The sequence below is a fragment of the Coffea eugenioides genome, unplaced genomic scaffold, assembly GCF_003713205.1.
Source record: "Coffea eugenioides isolate CCC68of unplaced genomic scaffold, Ceug_1.0 ScVebR1_400;HRSCAF=1072, whole genome shotgun sequence".
In the NCBI taxonomy this organism is placed as follows: Eukaryota; Viridiplantae; Streptophyta; class Magnoliopsida; order Gentianales; family Rubiaceae; genus Coffea; species Coffea eugenioides.
In genome coordinates, this window is record NW_020864237.1 from 22,378 (window position 1) to 42,326 (window position 19,949).

General features: G+C 35.0%; 1 protein-coding gene across 2 annotated transcripts; it reads left to right on the forward strand.

Annotated features, from left to right (window-relative positions):
• The first annotated feature begins 6,324 nt into the window (after nucleotides 1–6,324).
• LOC113758218 (probable ADP-ribosylation factor GTPase-activating protein AGD14) lies at nucleotides 6,325–18,951 on the forward strand. 2 transcript variants are annotated; one of them, XM_027301169.1, is made up of 13 exons: nucleotides 6,325–6,730; nucleotides 7,149–7,210; nucleotides 8,981–9,068; nucleotides 9,140–9,201; nucleotides 9,336–9,432; nucleotides 9,565–10,002; nucleotides 11,377–12,045; nucleotides 12,176–12,283; nucleotides 12,386–12,499; nucleotides 12,611–12,694; nucleotides 15,979–16,114; nucleotides 16,193–16,238; nucleotides 18,432–18,951. In XM_027301169.1, the coding sequence occupies exons 1-13, from the start codon at nucleotides 6,635–6,637 to the stop codon at nucleotides 18,484–18,486; spliced, it is 2,055 nt and encodes a 684-aa protein (XP_027156970.1). In that variant the 5' UTR covers nucleotides 6,325–6,634; the 3' UTR covers nucleotides 18,487–18,951. The 2 variants fall into 2 exon arrangements, with proteins under 2 accessions (XP_027156970.1, XP_027156969.1); XM_027301168.1 differs by having other exon boundaries at nucleotides 6,326–6,730; nucleotides 12,386–12,505.
• The last annotated feature ends 998 nt before the right edge of the window (nucleotides 18,952–19,949 follow it).

A 19,949-nucleotide genomic window follows, 5' to 3' on the forward strand; every position in this document is an offset into this window, starting at 1 on the left:
TTTTCAGTCTCACTTTAATACTCCTGCTGAGGGAAGATTGGAAGATTTTAGTCCTCAAAATCTGATCATTTTTACCATAATTTCAAATCTGTTGGTGCCCACTGATGGTCACAGAACTGATGCAAACAAAATGGAACTTTATCTGTTCTACTATTTTCTTGAAAAAATTCGAATTGATTTTGGTTTTGTCATGTGTAAATTTCTGCTCAAAATCAGCACTGACAGCTGTAGGAAACTGTCCTATGAAAAATTTCTAACTCCTATTTTTGCTCATTTTGAAATTCCCTTTACTAGCAAATCTCCAAAAGAGAGTGCATCAACTGTGTTTTCAAAGGCTTATTTTGAAAGGAAAAATCTGAAATTTTTTTAGGATCATTGGTGCTACAAAGAAACTGTCTCTAAGTCTAGGAGAAAAAATCTTCATGAAACTCCTGTAACCCCTAGGACTCCTCGAGACCAGTCTATGTATGTGATACCCTTCACCATTCATCCTAGAAGGTCAGCATCTATGCATACTTCATCCAACCTTGAGGTCATCTCTCTGTTTGATGACCTCAAACAACATATCCTACTTCTTAAAGATGGCCTGATGATGACAATGACTTTTGATCAACAAGCCATCTTCGTTGTCAAAAGGAATCTGCTTGTACCTCCCATTCCTCCAGAAAATGAAAATGCATACCAAAAAGAGCCTAGAACTGAGTCAACCACTGAGACTACCCCGGAGTACTGTGCCTCCAGTTTTCAACCACAAGACAAGGGAAAAGCTCCGGCAATTGAAGAAGAGACTGAAGAGGATGATGATGATGAGGATGAGAACATTGAGTAAGAAAACCCTGCCCAGTTTCGCCTGGCTAGAAAAGGTCTGGATCCTCTAAGATCACCATATAGGCACTACTAGGCTACTGCACTTCATGATTAGGATAATAGTTCATAGTAGGTTTTTGCATCTTTTGTACTTAAAAATATTTGGTGTTCTCTGTCTTAAGGATTTTACTCCTCTACTGGTCTGTAAAACTATTTAGTTATCCTTTATGTTGAATGTTACTTATTTCAGTTTATCTGCAAATATTAGTTTCTGGTTGATAATGTTTTGGTTTTGGTTCTGGATGGATAGTGTTGCTGTGCTCTGCCAATATTAGTAATATGGATAATTCAGCTTGGATGTGTGTTGCTGATAATACCTGGTGATAATATTGGTGAGGCAATGAACGACCACATTGTTGGTAATATGGATAATTTTACTGACTGATTCAATGATGACAAAAAGGAGGAGATATGGATATATAATCTATATGTGAGGGGGAGTCATTTTAAGGGGGAGTTGTGTATAATCCTGAGTGGACATTATTCTGAAGAAAAGTTGTGAATACTCCTTGAATGCATTAAGTTAGGGGGAGCTGTACCTAAAACCTTTTTACTCCATCCATTGTTTTGTCATCATCAAAAAGGGGGAGATTGTTTATCTCAATCCGTAACTTTTGATGATTACAAAAAATGGATGTTACTAATATTCTCTGATTAGATCTTTTCAGAATTGGAGCAGAACAGGATCAAAGGCTAACATGTGCTGAAATAGCTGTCAGACGCACATAAAGACTGCATCGGCCGTCCGACAATCATTGAGTAAGTTCGGACGCATGAAGAACCCACTCTCGGACGTCCGAAGATGATAAGCCAAGCTAATTGACCTCGATCGGACGTACAGCACCTGAGTACTGGACGTCCGATAAACGTTGCGACACTGGAGGCACCGGACGACCAAACGAATTAAATGAGAATTCCCAGTTTTACATCATACCTTCGGACGTATATTCTGGAGGTACCGGACGTCCTAAACATTTCAAGAAAACTTCTTGAACTCACTGCCTGTGTTCGGATGCAGAAAACTAGCCTACCGGACGTCTGACACCACCAACGGCTAGTTGACTCTTTAACTGCCTTCTATCCGTTGGCAGTATTAATTGAAGAATTTTTTGATTTCTTATAAAAAGAAAAAAGTCAACCACTTCAAATAACTTTCGCACATTGAGACTACATCAGATCTTGAGTGATTCAAGTGTGAAAATATTCTTTAAAGAAGATTTGTACTCTTAGTTGTGGAACTTTCAATAAGTTTTTCAAGTGTGTTTCTATTTCTTCAATAGTGTAGATTTGTGAGGGTTATCCGAGTGATAGTAAAACTTCATTGCTTGACCAAGTGCGGCTTGGGGTGAGGAGGAAGTGATCTTTCCTTTGTACACAAGAGATTGGTTGTAAGTTGATCAACTTGAAGAAACTTGCTATATAAAGTGGTATTCAAATTCAAGTGGAGTTTGAAACTTGGTTTGCTATTCTATCCTTTTATTTACTGTCTTGCAATATAAATTGTCTATCTCTTCTACTCCCAAGCACTTGTGCTTCCTCATCAATTGCTCCATTGTGTGGTTCTTTAGAAAAAGAGGGCAAGTTCTCAAAAAGTGACTCATATCTTGGCCAGTTTTTAAACCACCTAATTCACTCCCCTCTTAGGTTGTTTTCGATCCTTACAGAAATATTCTAGTTTGCATTGCATACAAAGGCAACCGCATAGCAAACATTGTAAAATAATTTAATTACAAATAAGACCCATCAACATCAAACAAACAAAACTTATTTTGTGATGAATGTAATGATCAAAGTCAACTTGCATTAGAATATGCGATGTGACTCCTTAAGAATGTATTGAGCAAATTCACTGATGGGTTCTTTTTTTTTTTTTTTTTCTCATCTATTGATTAGGCATTTTAATAGTTGCAAAACATCGGTATGCTTCATCTAAAACTATGAATAAATGTAGGACAAGATTAGCTTCATTTGAAGTTAATGCATCTTTACCTACAAATAATCACTAACCCCGACCATTTATCATGCTTATATCTATTTTTGCCTACTACCAAATTTGGGAATTCAAATAAATTAGATTAGCATATGTCTTACGTGATGTCATACTAATAGTGATTATAAACTAACAATAGTAGAATTTAGAAATGAATGCATCAAAATGTTGAAACGTTCCACTAGAGATAAATCAACCGCAATGCAATTTAATACCATATGAACTAATCATATGATACAAGTGCCATTTCTATTAAGATTATGAATCTACCGATAATAGAGATTTTTATCACTAAATTATAAAAATTGAACATACAATATTATTCGCTACCAATTAACTAAAGGAAGTGTGAATCAATTCATTATGTTGAAAGAAAGCTGCTGTCCACTTTTGTCACAAGTTCATACAAATAAACTAAGATAAGCCACATCATACAAATCAATGAATTTTGTTCCAAACTTTTCCTTTTCCATCGGCACATGCCTACAATGAATAATAATTTAAGGAAGACATTAATGCATGTAGAAAAATAATTTGAGATAGTCACTTAACAAAACTATTGCTTATAGTATTTAAGAACAAATTTCATACTAGTCATAAAGATTTACTTCTAACATGTTGTCAGAAGATAATGGACATAAAAGTCTCATGCCAGCTTTGTATGCTTTTTGTATGAACTCAAAACTCTCAAGCATGAAGTTTCAGTATTCTATATATTAAAAGGTCTATGCACTTTTTCTTTAACCTCTTTATAAGTTAAGTATGTCATATAGTATTAACAGTGTTTCTCACTGTCATCCTTTTGGTTTATGGGTAATTCTATGAAAGGCAATGGTCTATGTATAAACCAATAAACACTAATGTATTAAGGAGTGGACAAATTGCACATGCTAGCACAAGTAAGAAAATTTCATACTAAAAATCAACCATCCAATTAGTTTAACTATAGTTAGAATTGATATAAACTAGTCTCACACTTTGGTAAATTCCATATCTTCATATTCTTACAATATGGTAGATGGCGATATATTTTCTTTTTCTTAACAAGAGGCTGATCGTCTTAAAATTGTTGGTTCTTGACCAAAATAAATCATATAAGTAACAATAATTTCTGTAATAAAATTTAACAAAGAAATTAACAACAATTTCATACCTCAATATTGCATTAAAAAATACAAAGAATTTGTACCATAAAAAGTTAATTTGGTGTGGGTTGAGGCACGGAATAGGTTACTCTCTTTAAGATGATTCGCGCCTCTACGGAGTATCCTCTGATATAGTAGGTCTCAGTACGTCATCTCCAGGGTACAACAAATCAACCTATCTCACTGTAGTCTATTCCAATCTACACTATTAGAGTAAGATAGAAACCTCACACAACACTGTTCTTTGTCCCATAAAATCCAATTATAGTAAGAGGATGAAAAATAGAAGATAGTCTAGAGATGACTAAGTATATATTAGGTTTTGTTGATAGATGCCTCTATTTATAATTTAAAAAATTTGGAATATTAAAATACCAACATTAAGAGGAATAAACACCTCATATTTCAGCTACAAAATGAAAAGTTTAGATTCATTGTATAATGATTAAAAATTCACTAAATGAATTCATAAACCTAATCATTACATGGGTTACACAATTCAAGACATAAATCTCATTTTAAAGACATAAGTTACACTTTTGAATGGTTTTATTTGTAACTAAAAATTTATTGAACAATTTGTAATTTATTGTGTTTGAATTCAAAATAAACATGTGATATTTTTTTTATTAAAATATCCAACACTATTACTAGTCAAATTAGCTCCTACAACTAAAAATCCCAACTTTTTATTATTCAACTTTGGAGCTTCCAATTTGCTAGGCGCTTTTTACTAGGTAAAAAAAATAAAAAAAGAGTCGATTTTTTTCCAACAATACAGAGGCTATGACAATTGTCAATTCTCTCCCACAAACCTAAACTCACAAAAACATGTGAAACCATCCTAAATACAAGGTCATGTGATTTGGTTTCTTTTTTCAAATTCTTAATTAGCGAGCAGCAGGCAGAGGCAATAATACCATGGTTAATGTCATCCGTTCTTGACTTCATTGAGGATAGCTTAAGGAGAATTGGGGGAAAGCTGGAGTGACTAAAGGTGCATTGGATAAAACTGAAATTTAAAAATTGAAGTTTGAAGTTTGAAATTTGAATTTTGAATCCATTAAGTTAGTGAATTGTTAAGTATTAAATCTTATCAGTGATAAGTGAATAACTTATCAATTAATTTTGGGACCAAGTTTTACTTAGAAAATTTAGTGTTATTTAATCAATTCAGATGTTCAATTTTTGATAATTAAATGGTCTGAATATGTTAACATTTGAATCCATTAAATTTAAGCGTTGAATTGAATTATCAAACAGGGCTTACGAGTGATTTGAAATGATAGGTTGTTTGGAATGATTTGAAATTCACCCACTCACGCAGTTCAAACACATCCTAATTGTTTTTCGATTTTAAATCCAAACTAGAATTTTGCCCGTACCTTACCACGGTCTTTTTATTTTTTTATTGTGAATTTATACAAATATGAATAATTTAATTACGAAAATTAAAAACAATCCTACATGTTCATTCATATTAATTTAAAAAATTAATGCACTCTAAATGTTCAATTATTTACTAATTTTAAAAATTTGTTTACATACTTTCACTATAATATGATAGTATACATCAAATAATGTATCACATATAAAAAACTTGGTAGATACTTTTTTTTATAAATATTCTTTTAGATAATTTAAATTTTTATAATGACCATAAACCTAGAAATATATATTGACATTTAATTAAGTAGAAAAGATCCAGCAATCCACTTTTTTCATCAATAAATATTTAGTTTCCAACAATATTGATAATTCTATTAGTGTAACAATTAATTCTCTTTCTTATACTAAGTTAATTCAAAATTAAGGAATGAGATGATGAACAATTGGAATATTAATCAACGATATGGTGATGAAAAGAGATAGTTTATGGAATATGTAAGATTTTAATAATTGTAATTGGAAAAATATTTTACTATAGTTCTATGTAAAAATTTGATAGAAAATAGGTATCATTAAGATAAGATTATTTATTTTTAAAGTTATTTTAAAATTAGGGATAATTTTTAAACATATAAATAATATTCAATATGGGTAAAATTCAAATGATACATAACCCGTTAATTTTCTTTAATTAGGCATGTCACATAACAGTGAAAAACATTCTAATCAAAATAATTACTTATATATATATATATATATATATATAGATTCTTCCCAAGGTATCCAAATGATTTGCGAGATTTGGGTAAGGATTTGAAATCGAAATCCACCCAAATCCCTGAATCCAAGCTCACACTAATGCAATTGTATAATTTTCTGTATTATTTTTCCCTTGTACTTCTCCACCCACTGAAAAAAAAAAAAAAAATCTCTGCGGCCAATGATTCTACAAAGACTTGGGAGAATATCTCAATTAATTGAAATGTAAAGGGTTATAAGCATAATTTCCCTTCAATCATTAGTTCCACAACAAGGCCACAATTTTGAATTGAAATCCATAAGGAAGAGAAAGGAGAGAGAAAGCGAAAGAGAGGGTATGGATAGCTGTTTTCATTTTTCTTGGGATATTCTACCCACGTAAATCTAAAACCCTAAATTATTCGCTCTCTCTTCCTCTCGGATCAAATATGTTCCTGTAAACAGTTACTTCTTTGAAGCTGGAACCATCTACTTGAGGGAGAAAATGAGCAGCAGAAAGGAAGAAGAGCGAAATGAGAAGATAATAAGAGGCCTCATGAAGCTCCCACCCAATCGCCGATGTATTAACTGCAACAGCTTGGTATTTTTTTTGTTTATTTGATTTAGTTTTTTACTTTATTGCTAAATTGATCCTTCCATTTTCGTTTTATCACTGCAGGATTTGCTGCTTGAAAAAGAATTTCATTTCTACACTATGAAAACGATAAATTCTGTAATTTTTTTGGCTTTATCTAAACAGAGAATTGTTTTTTTTTTTTGTTTTTTTTCCAATCGTTGGTTAAAATTTTAAATGTATTGATGTTAGCAAAAGGTTTTGCTCATGGTAGTAGTTTCCGTTGAGAAATTAAATCAGGAATGGCAAAGAAAAATGGTTATTCCTTTGAAAGCCAGTACTACGAATATTTCCTTTGAAAAATGGGTGCGTTTGATAGTTTAGAGTTATGGCTTTGATATTTGGTATTTGTTTTCTAATGTGTGTGCACATGCTCATTTTGCAGGGTCCTCAATATGTCTGTACAAATTTCTGGACATTTGTCTGCATGACTTGCAGTGGAATACAGTGAGTTTTTTATCTTCATTTTTATTGGAGATTTTGTTGGTTGCATAACGGATTTTTTTTTATGAATGTTATTTTTCGTAGGTAAACTTATTTATTGTTACTTTCGTTGTGGAAATGGTGCTCTGAGTTCAGTTTTAGTTATTTAATTCAGAATTTAACTACTTACATAATGGCAATATGGAAGAAATGACTGAGTTTGTTTGGATAAGAGTTTATTTGGATGATTTATTTGAGATATTTACTGTAGCACTTTTTGTGATGTGATGTATGTGAGATAAAAAGGTGATTGGGAAGATAAAAAGGTGATTGGGATTTGTGAGAATAAATTAAGCAAACCAAATTCTCTCTATCCAAACAAACTCACTCTTCAGATCCTTATGGATAGATAAACACAAGAAAGTGGTGATCTCATTTTTTCGTTTTGGTTTGTTTACTTTAGAATTAGTTGATGTGACAGATTTAGGAAGTATTTGAATGTCTCGATGGGTTTTGGGCTCTTTATGGGTCCACAAGGTGCCCTTAACCACTGCTGTTTTATCCTCAACGCATGAGTAGGCTACTGTCACCCTTAGTTTGAGGATAGAAAAAATTCTGCTTCATTTCTCTTCTTCAATTTCTCAAAAGGTGCTGTTAACCACTATGCTTTATGTTCAAAGCGTGGGGTAGGCTGCTGTCATCCTTAGTTTGAGAGCAGAAAAAAATTCTTTGTCTTTTCTGTTCTTCAAATTCTCAAATGGGCTGAGAACGTGTTTGTAAACATACATTTACATTTCAGTGGTCTGCTTGAAGGAAAGGGGGGGGGGGGAGGCTGAAATCAAACCAGTGCCTACATGTATGTGTATGTGTAAATGAATTACTGAAGGTATAAATGTCTATTTATTATGTACGTGAAGGAATGCATCAGATGTCCTTGCTCACTAGTGGTGTTTGTAATTTGGCTGAACTTTGGAGTTGATTTCTGATTTGGACTGGGAGTTAGAAATGGTGAAGCCTTGATTTAAATTCTAACAAAAAATCAATTTGCAAACTGTGATGTATTTGATTCTGTAGCTGGAATGTTGGACCATTAATCACTGTCTATTAGGTTTGGGAGGAAGCTACTGCTTGAGCATCTCATGAATTGAATAGACTGACCAACTTTGACCTTGATTTAATCATGCTGACAACTATGAGAAGTAAGGACCTAGGTTTGGACAAATTTTTGTATCTTCACTTTTGAGAGTTCTCATGTTGTGGCTCTGATATGTAATCTTAATTAAAGTAGGTTTCTACGCATCTGAAATGAAATATCAAATTTTGTGCAAGTATTTGCTGCAAATACATATGTGTGGTCTTTGCATTATGCTTTGGATTTAATTTACTTGGTTATTCAAATTTTTTTTTTTCTCTTAATTCTGTATGGTTGTTTCTCTCTCTCTCTCTCTCTCTCTTGCCTCCAAACTTTTTGAAGCTGTGATATTTTGACATTTCAAGAGAAATTGTGTTAAACTCAGTTTGGGGAGTGATTTTTGTGGCTTTACCAATCGATTTCGATAGTAACTTCTTTTTTGTACTTGATTCTTTTTATCATTCAGATTTTAGATTACACATTGCGGCTTATAGTTCTTTACAGATGACTAAATCTCATAATCTTTTTATTCTTTCATTTTAGTCTAACATTTCCAAGCCTTCTCTAGATGTACAGGGGATGTTGCTACCACATTTCCTAATTAACTTTTTTTATGAATAGCTCCAAAGGATAAATTCTAAGTAGGATAATATTTGGTGCAGCCGTGAGTTTACTCACCGTGTGAAGTCTGTATCGATGGCTAAGTTCACTTTCCAAGAAGTGGAAGCTCTTCAAAATGGTGGTAATCAGGTAAATATTGTTTGTTATTCGTTTATTAACTGCTTGTTCTCATACTTTGTAGTGAGATAATACTCTTTCAGCGTGCTAGAGAGGTTTATTTGAAACATTGGGATTCACAAAGGCAGAGACTTCCTGACAATAGGTTTGAGATCTGGACCGCTTACATCATTCTTTTCCTTCTTCTTTCAAATTAACATATGCCTATTACTTATAAATAGAGTAAAAAGAACTGAAGGTTAGCAGAAATTTAATGAAAACTCTGTTTTGATCTTGCAGTAATGCGGAAAAAGTTCGCGAGTTCATAAGGAACGTATATGTGATGAAAAAGTATGTTGGGGGAGGGTCATTTGACAGGCCTCCTAGAGACTCACAGGTAATCATCCAGCTTATATATGCTTCACAGACTTCAAGGTAAAAGAGAGGTGAAGCAACCAGAAGCATTATCTTCTAATGAGCCTGAGTGCAGTCTAACATGATGGTCATCCTTCCATATGCCACTTGTCAGATTGCTCGAAGCCATGAAGATGAAACAAGGCGAGCAAGTTCTTATCATTCGTATTCCCAGAGTCCACCATATGATTTTCAGTACGAAGAAAGACAATATGGGAGGCATGCACCAGTTCTTACTAGAAAGCCTGGTTCAGATCGAGGTCTTTATGAAGGAAAAGTCTCAAGTTTCCTGAGTCCTAGTCGACTGAGTGATCGTAGTCCTAGCCGTTTAAGTGATCATATATACGAGGATAGGTTTGGATTTGGACGGTCTAACTCCAGAGTTTCAGACTATTCATCTAGTGCACAATCGCCTAATTTCCAGAAGGACATCGGAAGCCCGTCTAGTGAAACATCAAGAGAATTTTGTGGCGAAGATATTGCGCATAATGCAGCCAACCGATATCCAGATTCATATGCCAATAGAGGTTCTGGACAAATGTTATATCCACAGGTTATTCTTCTTGATTATCTATGCTGCCGGCCAAAATATAAGTTGCCTGGTTTGTCTAGGTTCTAAGTGCTACAACGTTGTTGTGTCAGGTTTTCTGCGAGCAGTACCATTAGATTCAATGCTTTATGCTACATGTCAAAAGAACTGAAGTTTAGCGTTCAGTGATCTTGCATGCTGATAATACACATTTGGAAGTAAGAGGCCTATTGCTCTCCCAAATTTATAAAAATGATGGTCTGTCATCATATAAAGAATTTGATGCCTGCAACTGGCCTAATGTTTTTATGGTCATAAAACTAGTATTTATGCTCATAAATAGTTTTGTCAAATTATCTCAATTGCATTTTCTTTACTTTTCTTTCACTTTTTCCCTATTTCCCTGGAATTACTTTTAGTTAGTGTACTTGTTTGGGCTTGTTGTTAACAGAGCGGCATCCGAGCTTAGGTTTGCTGTGGGTTCTTTTTTTTTCTTATCAGTTCAAATAGATGATTGAATCCACTTTGCAAGCCATTTTATGTTTGCTTAAACATTTCTTTTTTAGTTATAAAATGAATTGGGGGTGGGGGTGGGGGAGGAGGAAACATGGGACTCAAATTTTTGTTTACTAGTTATATAGTCCCACACATCACTTGTCCTTAGTCTAAGCATTTATTGTTTTACTGTGGAGGTGGCTTTTCAGTATTGAGTAAATTAAATTTAGTGTTTTTCTGTTGTTGATTTCTTTAGACAGAGTATGGAACAATCAAAGTGAGAAACTATAATCCAAGAACAGCCATGGCCTTAATTCTTAGATAGAGATTTGATACTTGGTGAATTACCTTCTGAGTTTTATTGCAAATAGCCAAATAGGGACAAAGATGATAGTGTCCGGGGTTGAAAAGGTCTAAAGATGGTGGGATGCATTGCTCAAGGGAGAATAGAAAGTACTAGCATTTGTAAGAGATTTTTCATGACAAACTGTTTGCAAGTGCCTATCTGGGTGTTCTTTCTATGCCTTGTATTCTTTAAATATTAGACCTCAGTGCCTAATGCTAAACCGCTAACCGTGAAATATGCATTTTAGCAACTCTGAAGAGGTTTTGTTGCTAGCATTTTGTAACAAATTTTCAAATATTTACATTGAACATCCATTTTTTTGTGTTAAAGATGTCGAGGAGAGCATGACACCCTGCCATTCTGAATTAGTATGGGCCTCATGTAGGTTCTAAAATAACAATTCTGCCAACAAGAAATTGTTAGAGTTTGCCTTTGATACCAACACATCTGACACATACTCACAAGTGGATGCAAACACATGCTTTGTTGCTTCCAGTACTATGAGTTTGATCCTAATGTCTTTAAGCTGATCGACTATATAATGCTGTTACATTCAGAGAACTGCTTCTTCTGAAAGTATTGGGTCACTGGATAGCAATTCCTTGTCTTTCAAGACTTCTGTTGGAGTAGCTGATGTTGGCTCTGAAGCTGAACAATCTGTTGAGGCTCGTAGCAAGAAAATACCAACTTTAACCTCTTTACCCCAAACATCAGCTCAGGGGAACCATGATAGCTTGGACCTTTTCACTGCACCATTTGCACTACAAAATGTTACTTCTATAGCTTTAGCTGTTAGTACATCTAATTTGCCAGGATTGTCGTCCACCCAAAGTATTGATCCATTTGGGACTTCTTGTTTGTCAACTGCTTCAAATATTGATATGCAGCAATTACCGAAACCTAATCAATCCTCATCTATGGACTTGTTCTCCGAGATACCTCAGCAGCCGCCAGCTGCCAGTCTTGATGATAAATCTCTAAAAGTTATCCCTCAAAATGAAGGATGGGCAACATTTGACACACCTCAGCATTCAGCACCAGTGGGCAATGTGAATTCTGCGGTTTTAGAAGTGCCTTCTGATAAAAATCCTGGGCAGAGCTTTAACCCGCTTCTATCCTTAAACCAGTGGCCTTCTTTTGAAAATAATTCTTCCAATGGGCCTTCTTCATCAATGCCTCCATGGGGTGCAGCTCGGCAAATTGTTGAAGCCAAGCCAAGAATTGAGGTAAGCAACTGCCGATTAGTACAATGTAGGGCCATTAGGTATTTATTGGGCAATTTTTTTCTCTATTGATTTAATTACTTGAGACTGTATGTTGAAGAAGTCTGTGTTTGGTTACTATTTTGTTCTGCAGCCATGGAATGCTTTTGAAGAATCTTATGGGCAATTAGTAAAGAGAAGTAGTGAACAAGTAGTAAATCAATCTTCATTTGCAGAACAGTATTTGTATAGAGAATCGGAGGTTGGTCCATCTTGTGCCTTTGTATGATTGTTTCCATCTTATGCCTTTGCATCATGGTTTCTGATGCTTTTCTTCCATTCATTCAATTGTCTAACTCGGCAGGGCTTCAACAATGGTGAAATTCCGACTGTTGGAAGGGATACTTTACCTCCAATAGCTACTGTATCATCAGAAATGAGTCTGTCACAACATCAACATGATGCACCAATCCCTCCTGTAATGGTTTGTCCTTTTGCTATTTTATTCTGGTTTTGCAATGTTGGCACTGCATTTGCTTCTGAACTGAACAGTTTCTTTTCTCATAGTAAGTTTTCCTATATTACACAGGGAGGACATTCACATGCACTTGGCCCAAAGTCTACCAATCCATTTGATCTTCCTTATGATGCTAAAATAGAAAGCGAAAACATGGTATGATGCCTCTCTAAGTTTACACCATGGATAATTGCAGTTTTTGCTATTTTGCATTTCTGGGTCAATGACTTTCCTTTGCCCTTACAATCTAATGGGACAATAGATGAGGTATCTGAAAGATTGGTGGAATGGCTGCCTTTTGTTAGCATCTAAGACCAATTGCTGTCTTCTTCGTGTGCAAAAGATGATTTGACAGTTTCATTATGTTTGCTACTAGGATCTCAGTTGTATCACTCCAGAATCTCAAATATGTTGAAGTGATTGAACTGTGGTAGTTACTACTGATGTCACCTTGTTTTACCGCTATGCATCGCATCATGTGCCGAAAGCATCATGCCTTCATCAAATTAAGCCATTTTATCAATATGCTATCTCTTTCTGCTTATTTAAGAAATGACAGAAGGCAAAAGTGTGTTGAAGCCATATGTTGGTGTATGAAGCAGTTGCATGTGTGAATTCTGTTCAGGTGACCTTCAAGAAATAAGTAGACTTGAAGAAGAGAACTTTCCGACTTCCGTCTAAAAGAATTGCTACGTTACTTTTGAAGATACTACTTACAGGATATGGGTTTAGCTTTTTCCATTGGCTGTAGTTAAATGTGTTTTTTGTTGTAGGGGTTAAATCGGACATAAAATGATAAGTTTTCATACTCATCTTAGTTTTGCAGATTGCTGTGTTTGTTGTTTGTTTGTTTGCTTGTTTTCTTGTATGCTTGTCTATTATCTACTTGTTATTTGGCAAGTCTTGGAATGTTCCTGGATGCACTGATTAAACAGAACTATTTTCCCTCTGAAATGAGATACTCAGATATGGAGTGAATTGCTGGTGTCCAGAAGAGATTTTGTTCTTTTGTGGAAGTAAATGATTAAGTTTTCTTGCCTTTAAGAATTGATAAGTAGATAAACTCATTGAAGGGAAACTATGCAGTGCTTCCTGAATCATATTCATCTTTTGACTTACGCATTCAATAATCTTATACTCATGTTGCACTCTGAATCCTTTAATATGTTCGGGCATATTGATTTGTGGTTAACTTCTATGTTCTACAACGCTTGGCATTGCACAAGAATTCTAACTAGGGCTATTATGTTATATTTGTTTTGTCTGTGGGGATCAAATATTAAAAGCTGGCTGTTCTGAAAATATTTGGATAGGTTAGATGGGCCAATGGCCCATTAAGTACAAACTAGGCACTGGCATTGCAGTACCAGCTGCATCTCGACATAAAGAGGCCTTTTAATGTCAATGGTGGTTTGCTATAGACTATCCCTCCTGGGCCTCATTTTAGTGCCAATTTATCCAGATTTACCAGATTATCTGCACAGGAATTGCTTCTCCAAGCGTGTTGTAGGATACAACCCTACTGTTACCCCGCTTTGCTTTTTACTTTCTGAATAAAATTGGAGAGCTGTTTTCATTGGCTTCGCTTGCTAGGGGATCACCACTTAAATGAAGTCTAATTCCCAGATGATATTTCCCTCTCCCATATATCAAGCTAATTTTAGGCCATAAAGCATCGGCTGCCCACTGTTCTGCAGCTAAACTGCTGAATTTTCTGTGTTCGCACTAAACCAGTCTGCCAGCATACTGATCATTCTATTAAGAGGTCTGCTGCGCTAGCTGGTCCTGGATTCCCAGCCTAGGCTCCATCCACATTAATTTTTGTCTGCTCGTTTTGAACTGATGCATTTCATTTCTTTGGTCCTCTGTCCACTTTTGTTAACCATCAGATTCTATCCTGCACTATTTGTGCAATAAGGTTGTCCAACCCTCCTTGCATCTTCCCTTCATGCCCTGAGTTGACAAAACTGGCCTGTCATTTCAACACTTGTCCACACGAGAATCATTTGCACTACAACAGCTTGCTCTGTTAGATTTAGAAATGCAGCAACTATTAGAATAGTGTCGATTGTTAGAAATGCAGCCTTGTTCTGGCGGATTATTTCAGTCGAATTTATATTCTGATTTTGAAAGATCTGTTTACTTATTGTTCATGTTTGGATTTGTCCCTAGATTTTTTTATTTTTCAATAGGCAAAGAAGCTAAAATCTGGAATCTACCCAAGAGTAGCTTTTACTGGTTCTTATTAATTAGCTTTTTGCAAAATCTACAGCAATCGAGAACATCCCCAAAGTCTGCTTCTCATAATTAGCTTTTTTTTCAGCTAATCATGAGCTAAAATCAGAAGCCAAAATCAAATGCGAACACCTTAAAGTAGCTTGTGGCTTATAAAAACCTATAATCATCTGATTTTAGGGAAAGGAGAAAGAGCTGTTAGTAGGTGTAGAATAAAAGCTGAAATTTAATTAAACATGCATAGGCAAATCGAGGCAGTGGAAGGGCACACTGAAACGTGAAAGAAATGGACACGTGCTATGGAATATAAAGTAGGCTTATGCTTGTCTCTGGCATAAGCATCTTCAATCACAGTCGCGTCAAGGTTGATTCCTCAAAAGCATATACACTCTAATCCGCCCTGTTTCTTGTAGCTTTTATCCGTCTGCTTTCTCCCAATTTGAAGTAACTAACATAGAAGGCTGCTCCTCTTCAAAGATAGGGAAGAAAATTCCTTACAAGCCCTTTAAAATTTTTGGACTTGAAATCCTTAAGCCACAGATGTCTTTGCACTTCTTTCAATTCACTACACCGGGTAGGAGAGTGTTTGAAGTACCCATGATATTCAGAATTAAGTCTTATTCATTTACAGGTTTTAGTAACTTTTGTAATCCTTAAGCGATGCATGGTCTTCATGAATCATTATTGGTCACTCACCTAACTCTGTGGTTCACTGCTGGAGGTCAGTTGCCTTAGCAGGGGAGAATGAGACAGCTTATTTTCAATGGAATCTACTCATGGTACCCTTGGGATTTATTTAACAACTTAAAATGCTTTATATTTTATAGGAGCAGGGAACTGTTCCCAGCAAATTTTGAGTTGGTACTCAATTATGAGTTTGAGAATAATGCACAAAATGGTTCGACAATTAATCAAACTTTTCTTTAGAGTGCTGCTGTGTTGTTTCCTTTATTCTCTATCACTTACTTTTTCCTTTTTGCTTTCCATGGCCCTTTATATTTCGCAACTTGTAAAATCAAATTATATACTGGATGTTGTCCTACTAATGCTGATAATGTCGACAGATTTAGTGGGAATTTATTGTTTTGTTTTGGTTGGGGAGCTATGATTGCTAAAGGACATTTTCAATTTCATGTATAGTTGCATATTACAACTCTGTGATAGTGTTGTCTGGGCTTTCTAACTTGAAGATCCTATGTGCTCAGTCCAACTTCTGGGATGTTAGCTCTTTGCAAGCTGCACTGCCAAATGGCCAGATGTCAACTCCCTTCACTGCTGGTGCAAATGAGCACTGGTTTGCTCAAGAACCAATGGTTTCCTATGTTCCTGCTGGTTCAGATGGTGAGTAAAATTTCATCTTTCTCATAATTATAATTGGAAAGTGGACTTTGCTCCATCTGACTCTCCTGGGATTTCCAGGTGCCTTAGGGTTCTTGGTAGGGCAAGCACCAAGCACACAAATGTCGTAAGTATTTTTCTTTTTTATTGTCTTCTGGACATCAACATTCATGATTCACAAATGCATTTTGGGAATGTTCATATTTGAAATCCTGAAAAAAACTGCCTAGTGCGTGATGTTGCAGTTCTATTTACACTATGAAAGCATCAGAAAATTTGTCAAGGGTCCATTTCCGTTACTTTATATCTTGATGTTTTGAGAAGTGAAATTTTGTTTTGCCATGGGAATGAAGAGATAGCTTTCATGGTTTTGGTACCTATTCTTATCTGATTTTCCTCGAGAAAGGTTTTCTTTCTCTTTCTTGAGGGAAGAAAGGTTAATGTTGTTAATGAACTTTATTAGCATTAATTGGAAATTTACAATTTGCTTTCTCATCACATTGCGTACTAAAATAAATAATTAAATAAATAAAAATGCGGGAAAATCGTCCAAAACGTCCCTCACATGTTGTAAAATGACTTTTTTCGTCCCTCACTTTTAAAAGTGTAATTTTATGTCCCTTACATATTCACATCAGTCAAATTTAGTCCCTAACTAGGTTTCCGATCATTTTTTGGCCGGAATCCATCACGTGCAAGGCACGTGATCATTTTTGAAGGGTAAATTTATCAAATTATATTTTACATAATCTAATCTATAGTCCTCCACATTTTATAAAACAAATTTTTTCGTCCCTCACATTTTATAAAATGATTTTTTCATCCCTCACATTTCACAAAATGAATTTCTCCATCCCTCACATTTCAAAAAATGAATATTTCCATTTCTCACTAATTATGTGTGTGAGGGAAACCCTAAAAAAAAAAATATGTGTGTGAATACATTTTGTTTAAATACATGTATATGTCTATTTGATTTTGCTTAATAATACGAATAGCATAAATATATGTATGTGTCTATTTGATTTCACTTAACAATACGAATACCATATATTATACGTGATCATTTGATTTCATCTGATATTAGCTAGTAAAAAATCTTGCATTTATTGTCAAGTTGGCCAATAAAGCTATTTTCGGTCAAAATACAATAAGTATGCAAATTAAGGTTCTATTGGTAAATATTAGTCATAATCATACAAAAAGAGAAGATAGCCCACAAGTTGGGCCCAATTACATACATGTGTTTATGCTATTATTATTAAGCAAAATCAAATAGACATATACATGTGTTTAAAAAAAATGTATTCACACACATAATTAGTGAGAAATGAAAAATTCATTTTTTGAAATGTGAGAGATGGAGAAATTCATTTTGTGAAATGTGAGGGATGAAAAAAATCATTTTATAAAATGTGAGGGACGAAAAAATTTATTTTATAAAATGTGGAGGACTATAGATCAGATTATGTAAAATATAATTTAACAAATTTACCCTTCAAAAATGATCACGTGCCTTGCACATGATGGATTCCGGCCAAAAAATGATCGGAAACCTAGTTAGGGACTAAATTTGATCGATGTGAATATGTAAGGGACATAAAATTACACTTTTAAAAGTGAGGGACGAAAAAAGTTATTTTACAAAATGTGAGGGACGTTTTGGACGATTTTCCCTAAAAATGCTTCAAGGTCTGCATTTACTTGTCCTTTGTGAATCAATAGCTTGAGTATGCTGATTATTAATAGGGAAAGTTTAGCTTGTAGTTCTTAGATTACTTATATTAAGCAAAACAGGAAGTGTTTTGGGGGAGGAGAAGAAGGATTTGGATTCAAGGTGTGTGGTACCCTAATGCATGTGCTGCTATAACCATTTGGTGTAATTTGTTTTTGGTCCTGACAATGTTGTCTTGAAAAGTTTGGCTTCAGAATATTCAAAATCCTGATAATTAAATAAATAAAAATGCTTCAAGGTCTGCATTTACTTGTCCTTTGTGAATCAATAGCTTGAGTATGCTGATTATGAATAGGGAAAGTTTAGCTTGTAGTTCTTAGATTACTTATATTAAGCAAAACAGGAAGTGTTTTGGGGGAGGAGAAGGATTTTGATTCAAGGTGTGTGGTATCCTAATGCATGTGCTGCTATAACCATTTGGTGTAATTTGGTGTAATTTGTTTTTGGTCCTGACAATGCTGTCTTGAAAAGGTTGGCTTCAGAATATTCAAAATCCTGATGCTCCTGTCATTTATTCCAAAATTGAGATGTATTGCCTTCACTCTCGCAACGGAGGCCAGCTAAAATCAGCCTTTTCTTTGGCAGGAATGTCCCATCTCATGGTCCTGTTGCGTCTGTTGGAGGCAATCCTTTTGCCTAGTAGACTCTGGCATAGCCATTCAATTTGATCAAGGTTTAGTGGTTGCTCGTGTTTTCTATTCTTGGCAGGAGTTATGGGTTAAAGGCTGTATTCTTAGGCTATATACTGTACGGATTTTCATGTTTGTAGTCACTGCCAAATAAGAAGTGCAGTAGACAATTTATAGCAGACCGGGTAAAGACTTCCTGTGCATCATAGCCCAAAGTATATATTCAGAAAATTGGAGGTTGTGGGCTGCTTGGCTGTATTCAGCTGTGTCAGTATGACGTTGCAGGTTCTACAGTGTAAAGCTCGTGCTTTTTTACCTTCTCTGTTTTTCTAACGTTTAAGTAGCTGCTTGTTATTCGTTCTGTGCTTGTTCCTGAAATAGAATGGCATGACAACCGGTGTTGCCTCTCTCCTGCACCAACTATGAAACTCACAACATTGGTATTAGAGAATTTATATCAGTATGTGATTGCTATCTGTCCTCAATTTATCATTGCATGAGTTCATTAGGGAAGTTTGAACTTGTTCTCAAGAATTTTGTTGGAGAGAATACGATTCTTGTTCTGTTTCATCACGCATGACTTGTTTTGTCGTTTAACTCGGACTTGTATACTTTCCCACAGAATCGGGTTTAGTATTGTATCGATCAGTCTTGTGCGAGTTGGAATCAATGTTTTTAAGGTTGATGTAGTTTTTTTGGTTGATCTAATTAGTTTCGAGTTTGGTCCATAAACAGTGGTGGAGCCAAGATTTTGATGTAGGGGGCGAAACTAATTATGAGTGTGAACTTTAATTTAAACGTGGAATGGATCAAGATTTAATGTTTTTTCTTAGTTGATTTTCGGGAGCAGATTACATTTGGGTAATGTTGTCTATTTGAAGTAGCTTTAGATTTCTGGACATTCTTGGATGTGGAAACTTCAAAGTTTTCCGACTCGGACTTGTTTTAATTTCTCTTCTTGAAGAATGAATGGGAGAATTGTAATTTTGGTTTCTAATCTATCACCCCATACGTGATGCGTGGATCTAGTCTCTAATTTATTTTGCAAAGTAAATGTAGTTCATAATATATTCAATTTTGAACAAAAAGGGGCAATTGACAGATTCCTTCTAATCTCTAATGGAATGATGGCATGTGCAGCACGTGCCAACATTTAAAAGAATTTTTTTTAACTCAGAAAATTCAGCACTTGAAACAGACTAATATCAGCTAAAAAGTAAAAATATGGGACTTGTGCTGCAATGTCTGAAATGTAGTCTTCATCTCCAATATTTGATGGGAGAGCAACTAAAACAAAAGATTTGTACCTTATAGCTTGTCGCCGCAGCTTAGGAAACTTAGCTTCTGAAATTCCATACAGAGAAATCTCCGCACGTAAAGTCATTTAGCAAAGCTCCAATAACTCCACTGCCTATGAACTCAAAAGTTGACACGCCATCCCCTTTGCTGGGTTCCCCCAAAATCTCCAGTACGA

What these genes read in the sequence shown, in the direction of transcription:
- LOC113758218 (XM_027301168.1), top strand. Translation starts at nt 6,635, where the DNA reads ATGAGCAGCAGAAAGGAAGAAGAGCGAAATGAGAAGATAATAAGAGGC. An exon ending in GGCCTCCTAGAGACTCACAG is followed by an intron (nt 9,433 to 9,564) that starts GTAATCATCCAG and finishes GCCACTTGTCAG; the next exon opens with ATTGCTCGAAGCCATGAAGA. An exon ending in AAGCCAAGCCAAGAATTGAG is followed by an intron (nt 12,046 to 12,175) that starts GTAAGCAACTGC and finishes TTTGTTCTGCAG; the next exon opens with CCATGGAATGCTTTTGAAGA.